The following is a 7,228-nucleotide window of genomic DNA, read 5'->3' as shown; positions in this document are numbered from 1 at the left end:
TTAGAAAAATATAACAAGAACCAACCATTCTTCAAAATTAAAGGATAACCACAATCAATACTAATATTGTCTAATAACACCAAATATTTAAATCAATACAAATAACACAATATTATACATTAGTCTAAAAGTCTTATGCATTATAAACATAAGACATTAACTTATAGTCTTATAATGACTAATAACACAAAATATTAAGGTTTACAATACTTAAATTCCACATAAGAATAGCCATGATAGATCCATCACTAATAACACAAAATATTAATTGTGTATGATGACCGGGCTACCAGGCCGAATTCGGGTAGCCCGAGATATGACTCGGACCCGACCGAAATAATGACCAGGTCTATTTTTGAGACCCTTATCCGACACTAAACCCGATGAAATTACATCAAATTAGCCCCTAAAGTGTTCGGAACTGGACCAAATATTCGGATCGGATAGGGATATTTGCACCCCTATTTTATCCTGCTATTTTTATCCCCCAAAGACCCAATTCCGTCCAACATCCATGACTCCACCTCCACCTCCTAAAAAGAATATTTACATCTCTATATGTACTTTATTTTAGTAATAATAATTTTAGGTCTCTATCAAGTATCAACCAAGAAGACAATAATTTTTTTTATTACAAGAGTGGGCTCAAGGCCCAATAATACGGGAGTAAACCATGTTATGGGTTCCTGAAATAAAAGGCTGAAACCCCAAGACCAAAAAAAATAAAAAGCTGAAACGAAGAAAACAGCACGGCTCCAATTTTTGAACTTCCAAGTGCCCCTCAACGGTCAAATCCCAAAACGGAAAACTGCAAAAAAGCGCCAACAGGCTGAACAAAACGAGGGCAATCGCGTCTTTTCACGAAAGCACCAATCCACAACGAAAGCGAAAAACACACTAGCCACTACACGATTTTTGAAGTTCGTAAATTTTCCCTCCTTTCCGAGTCACAACTCGCTACCGAGTCAACTCAGAAACCCAGCTAGGGTTTTTTTCCCCTTTCCAAATCGAATCCTGCTACCCTCTCAGCTCAGGTAAAATTTCTTTTACAGAGCACAGTTTTTGTTCCAGTGCCACGACAATGCTTAGCTGAATTTATGCGTTGATTCCTTTTTTTTTCCGCTTCTATTTCATGCCATGCAGTTTTTCCTACTGCACCATCGTCTTTGGTGTTGTTGGAGAATGGAACAAAAATCGTGCGAGGAATCTGCGAGAAGCGTTTCGGACTTGAAGTGTGCGAAGAATCTCAACGAATCCGATGAATCAATTGCGTGCCCTACACCAAATAAGACGAATGAGCCCTTACCTTCCAAATCCAAAGAGCAACAAACTCAGCTTCCAGAAAAGTGTGCACCCTAAATAATTATATTATCTTTTTAAAAATTGTTTTGGTAAAATTTTCAATTTCCATCTAATTTTAATCAAATTGTGATTTCATATTACTTTTAAATTTTTTTTCAGATACAGAGCCGTAGCTGATTTGTTTGGCCATATGAGCTGCTCACTTAGATTGCTGCATCTGCGTAAAAAGTCTCCAACATTTCAAAATATTTGTGCCCAAGTTGAAATTCTGGCGCAGAGGTGTGTTGTTTTGTTTTCTTAGATGTTTCCTGATTTAGTTTAGTGATAACATCAGATCCCCAAAGTTGTCCATGAATAAAGTAGCTTCCAACACGTTATATAGACAACTAGGATGACTCTTACAGTCGTACTTTTGATTTTGATGGACTCTGCTGGAGTTATTCAGTTTGTAGTGAGACTAATGTTAACGCTTTGGCAATTGGGTGCAATCTTTTTTCAGGGATTACTCTTCTGACAACTTTGGTTTTATGGGTTAAGTAAAATGAAGTTACTGTTCTGTATTTTATTTCCAGGAAATTCTCATATGCCCATCTTGCACAAATGAAGTATATACTTCCTGAGGGCATACATATAGATACGGTCCTTGTTCATGATAAGAAGAGCTTGTGTATGAAGTCAGACATGAAGATCACCTTGGTATTTGATGTTTTGGAAGAGGAATCTAATGAATCTGCTGATAGGGCTCTTCGACAATATTTTAGTTCTAGGCTTATTAATTTCTCCAATATGCATCCCGAGGTAATTTTTTTAATTTTAAGTTATCATGTTAGTTATGTTTTTGCTTTGTAGTTTACACAATACAAACAATCATATGAAATTGTTATAGACCGTTAGCTGTCACGAGGATAATTGTTCAATGCACTGCGTTATTACAAGAGTATGACAAGGTAATTGCTAGTGGGTCTTCTGGGTACTTCTTCTATTGTGTTATGTCTGACTAGGTCTACAAGAGTCAATTAGTGGTAATATATTGTGTTGTGGTGTTTGGATTACCTGCAAAGAATTATGTGCTGTGTATTATCATTTCATCAAGCAGGTATACACACTGTATAGTAACATGTTTTCTTATGTTAAAAGTTGGGTTGATGATAATGAGAAAGTATCTACTTATGTCTTTTTTCTGTTTAGCTTACCTCTTCATTAGTGTATTCTTGAGCCAGGATCAGTTATTTGCATGTTTCGCTCAAGAATTTTGAAATTGTGATTGAGGTATTTATCTCTTTTTCTATTTTTGTTTTATTGTGGATAAGGCTGCTGATATTCCAGAGGCTGTTCTGCCAGAGCCCTTTGGCCAAAGACCATGTGGCGTGATTGATGTAGATTTGCCTGTAAATTCTTCCAAAGCATTTTCGTCAACTTCCAATCAAATTGAATTGTTGCCTGGGAAGTTCCATCTATGTCCATCCTTTAGCCGACACTTTTCTCAAAAGGATGTTGCTAGCCAAACCGAAAAGCTCCAGTGTTTTTCATCAACTAAAACTTCCTTGTCATCCTGTGCATCTGGTTGCCAGGATAACCAAGAAATTGAATATGCACCACCATTTGATTGTGCAACTAATATGAAAACTGGAGGACAGGGGAAGGAATCTATCTCTCACTTTCAACCTAATATTGCTAATACACCAGTACATACTGTCTGTCCTCCACATGATGTTTGCGATAGTAGTTTTGAGAGCCCTGATATCAAAGTTTCCTCTTCCTCAAATAGTTTGATGACGGAGACACCTGCACAATCAGCACCTGGGAGACTGATTCCCATTTCTGATGCCAAGCTTCAGAACATGGATACCCGAAAGTCAGCATCATGTCGCAAACCAGCAAAAAGAGTGCTTGACTTTCCACTCATGGAAGGAAATGATGGTTTTGACATCAAAGTAGACAACTTACAACCTAGCAGAGGTTCATACAAATACAATAGCATCCTCGAATCTAGTATTGCATGTGCTGAGGATTGGAATGTACTGCCCCAGCAGGTATGCCATCTCAACCATGTCTGTCCTATGTGTAACTTCATAAAAAATGTTTAATCTTATCATTTTAATTTATATAGGGTTGTGGTCAAATCTGCCATGTTTTCATGCCTCACAAGCAGTATGGTTGTGCTGTGCAATTTTTTTATGACAGTTATTCCAAGAGATCTTGAAGTTTTGACTTGTGCTTAGGATTGTTGATAACTACCATATCCTTGTATATACATTATCCCTTCTTTTAATTGACTTCATGTTTTTAGCCATGAATCCATGGTATTAATTTTATGGGGCACACTTGATGTACATGTTATGCTATGATTTGATCACCTTGAAGATTTCTTTTGTCAAGACATGATTAAACTTTAACTTATTTTATATGAATCTACATTGAAAAATAAATTCTTTCTTTTGTGTGTGATTTCTTGATTCAGGTAGAAGGGAGGTCTGGTCACTCTCGTGAGAATACCAACCATATTCAAGGTGGTTTAGATACAAGGGATGAAAAATCATTGTCGTTGCTTGACCTGGTCAATGTGATTCACCCTATATTTCATTCGGTCAGAGGAACTTCAATCACAAAAGAGGAGCTTTTGCAAAAGATAGTTATGAACAGTTTGAATGTTGTTGAGATTAGTATGTTCCAGTTCCATTTATTATCATGTACCAAAAAATCTTTGTTGATTACTGTTGCTAAGCTTACTAATGGTATCACTGTCATCTGTGCAGGCGAAGTTGAAGAACAACTCAATTTTATTGAAAAGTTGGTACCAGACTGGATCTGCAGAAAGTTGCTTCCTAGTGGAGATGATATCTACAGGTGAGTCTGTTCCTGTTTACTGTTGATTAAAGCTCTATAATTAGAGAGTCAGTATCCTTTTCTTTTATTAACTCTGAAAATATGAAGGACCTGCATCGGAAAAATTTTAAATGGTAGCAAGGGCCAATTGATAAGGTTAGCGATTGAAAACAAATATTGGCCTTTCACTAAACAGCTCAAATATGGTTGAGTTTTTACAGATAGTAGAATTACTTATTTCTTAATTTTCTTTTTGATAATTCTACTTTATATTGAGCCCCTGGGTTTCATGAACGTTTGTAGCATCAAGAAAGTGTCAGATTTGGACTCAGTTCGATCCAGGCTTCTTACCAACGTGACTCGGAGCTGAATAAAGGGTATTGTTGGATCGGCCTGAGTGATAACTAGTGATTGGAAAAACTTTTGTTATTGTGTTGTAAATGTTTCGCGATAGTTGAGGTGCCTACTATGATAACTAGAGGTTGTGGATTTGTACCAAGTTATTGGTTTTGGCAACAAAGTCCCATGTTCAGTTTTCTATTTCTTAGTTGAGGTGTTGTTGAAGAGAGCCTTTGCTGCCGGTGGCGGAGCTTAATTAAGACAATGAGGGGCCATGGCCCCCCAAATATTTTATAAAACTAAAACTTTGACCATTTATTTTGTATGGTACAAGTTGTTCAATTGGTTATTATTTTGTTGTAAGTTTTCCACAAATTTTTGGTCTTGGGTTCAAAACTTACTACAAGCACATTCTCTTTTTTGTGTGTGTATATATATATATATATATATATTCTTTTCTTTTTACTTTTAAGGTCAACAAATTTTCATTTGTTCATTTTTATTTTTTATGTTTATAATAAAAAGATAATCTTATTATTTTAAAGTATAATGAACTAAATAAAATTTGGCCCCTAAATTTTTTTTTCAAGATCCGCCATTGTTTGCTGCCAAGCCTTAGTTTGTTCTCTTGTTCTGAATACTTTAGTTTGATTCATTCACTGGCCTGGTTGCAGTTTGCTTTGAACATGAACTAAATCATAAGCATTGCTAGAGATTTTAATATTATATTTTTATCCTAGTACGTACATAAGTGTATAGAAATTTGTGATTAAAAATTATGAAGGAATGAATGTAACTGGAATGTTGATGACTATATGGAGATATAATGTCACTGAGAAGGAAGAAGAATGATAATGAAAGGGAGAATTAGAAGATGGGAATTAAGAGAAATTCATTCGGTGGTTCATTCAAACTAGATTAAGACCCACCTGATTTATGGGAAACTAAGTATAGAGAAATGATGTCACTTATTTTTGGTGAATATAATAAGATGGCTTTGATTTTGCTTCACATTTTCAGCAATGGATGGTTTGAATTGTTGAATTCATAAGGGAAGTTTGAATGAGTTGGATGTAGGTGGTTTAGTGGGTAGGTTGTTCATGACATGTGAGGTGCTCCTTGCCCTATAAATAGAGGCATTAGCAATGGTTCATAGCATCAAACATTTAGAAAAGAGAAGTAGTAAGTAACTTGTGAAGTCTCTTGTATTTAATTAGTGAGATATTTTTGTAGTGAGTGTACTATTGTAGAGTGTGTGATATAAAATTAGTGTTCTGAGGAACATACATTGAATTTTAGATAGACTTTCTAATACTCATTATTTACTACAAATTCTAGTCAAAGAGTTTGATCGCACTATATTGTAATTACGATTAAATATGTGTTGACAAAACAAGCAAAACCAATGGACGAAATTGCACATCTATAAATGACTTTAATTGATGTGATGCACCGTTTTGAATGGAAAACTTTGTTGCAGTTTTTTGCTAACTTTACATGGTAATAGATGTAGGAATTAAGCTTGCTAGTGAATATTTTTTGAAATTTGGCCTGTGATTTTTCTTTGACAATTTTAGGATTTTTCATGTTAAATTGAGGTGTTATTCTGTTGCTGACATCATAATACGTATTTCATTGTTTATTGTACGATTCTATTCACTGTATAGCACTATTTACCTATAAGTTATTATTCACATGTATGAAATTACAGTGCTTATAATTTTACTTGTTATATTTACTAGTGATACTGTGATACTCTACATCAATTTTGGTATGCATCTGCTCATGCTCGTTGTTGAGTCTGCAGCAAAATTTTGACTTCTAATAGCTACAAAGTAATATGAAATTGAACACTACTCACAATAATACACTCGCTATATAATTACTAAAGAAAAAAAAAAAAAGAAAATGAATAATTGCTATGGATATGTGAATTCCTTTTATTTTATTTTGGATTGAATACATTTTGATTTCACTCATTTATATAGTTTCCTAACTTCTATAAATAAAATAGTTTTCTATAAAAGCTCTTTAACTATCCACCATTTTCTCTTTTCCATCATTTGTTTGCCTCCCTTTGTTTTCTCTCTGCCTTTCTTTTATTCTCACAATTTTCCACCTCGTTCACAATTTGAAATCTACTCAAATTTTGGACGATCAAAGTATAGTATTCATATCTGGTTGCGTCAATTTTACAATGACTGCCTACGTACCCTTGTTCAGGATCAAACCAATCGTAGTTCCTCTATTTCTTCATGTAATGCCTAACATGAAGTAATATTGAGCAATTCCAAACAGTATTGGAACTTGTTTCCTGACACTACTTTAGTCAACATATCAGCAGGGTTTTCATCTGTGTGTACTTTTATAAGAGAAATGTTACCTTTCTCTATAACATCGCGCACGAAGTGATATCTTACATCAATATGCTTGGTACGAGCATGATGAACCTGATTTTTAGCCAAATGAATTGCACTTTGACTATCACAACTCAGATTCACGCAATCTTGCTTCAACCCCAAATCATCTAGAAGACCCATTAGCCACAATGCTTCTTTCACCCCTTCTGCTACTGCCATGTACTCAGCTTCTGTAGTAGATAGTGCCACTGTAGCTTGTAACATCGATCGCCAACTAACTGGAGCACCTTGTATTTTATATACATAACCAGTCATAGAACGTCTTCTATCTAGATCACCAGCATAATCAGAATCAACAAAACCGCTGATTTGACATGATTTTCCACTAAAGCATAAATCTC

General features: G+C 35.0%; 1 protein-coding gene across 1 annotated transcript; it reads left to right on the top strand.

Moving 5' to 3' along the window:
• On the top strand, positions 850-4,781 carry LOC107644636 (CDT1-like protein b). Its single transcript, XM_016348535.2, has 8 exons — positions 850-1,034; positions 1,144-1,346; positions 1,462-1,581; positions 1,875-2,100; positions 2,613-3,335; positions 3,764-3,965; positions 4,059-4,149; positions 4,432-4,781. The coding sequence occupies exons 2-8, from the start codon at positions 1,183-1,185 to the stop codon at positions 4,496-4,498; spliced, it is 1,593 nt and encodes a 530-aa protein (XP_016204021.1). The 5' UTR covers positions 850-1,034; positions 1,144-1,182; the 3' UTR covers positions 4,499-4,781.

Source organism: Arachis ipaensis, chromosome B05 (genome assembly GCF_000816755.2).
Source record: "Arachis ipaensis cultivar K30076 chromosome B05, Araip1.1, whole genome shotgun sequence".
NCBI lineage: Eukaryota > Viridiplantae > Streptophyta > Magnoliopsida > Fabales > Fabaceae > Arachis > Arachis ipaensis.
This window is presented reverse-complemented; position numbering and strand designations above follow the sequence as displayed.

Excerpts from the sequence above, each read along its gene's own strand:
- LOC107644636 (XM_016348535.2), top strand. The coding sequence starts at position 1,183 with ATGGAACAAAAATCGTGCGAGGAATCTGCGAGAAGCGTTTCGGACTTG. Across the intron at positions 1,347-1,461 it reads CAAACTCAGCTTCCAGAAAA|ATACAGAGCCGTAGCTGATT; the intron begins GTGTGCACCCTA and ends ATTTTTTTTCAG. Across the intron at positions 2,101-2,612 it reads TCTCCAATATGCATCCCGAG|GCTGCTGATATTCCAGAGGC; the intron begins GTAATTTTTTTA and ends ATTGTGGATAAG.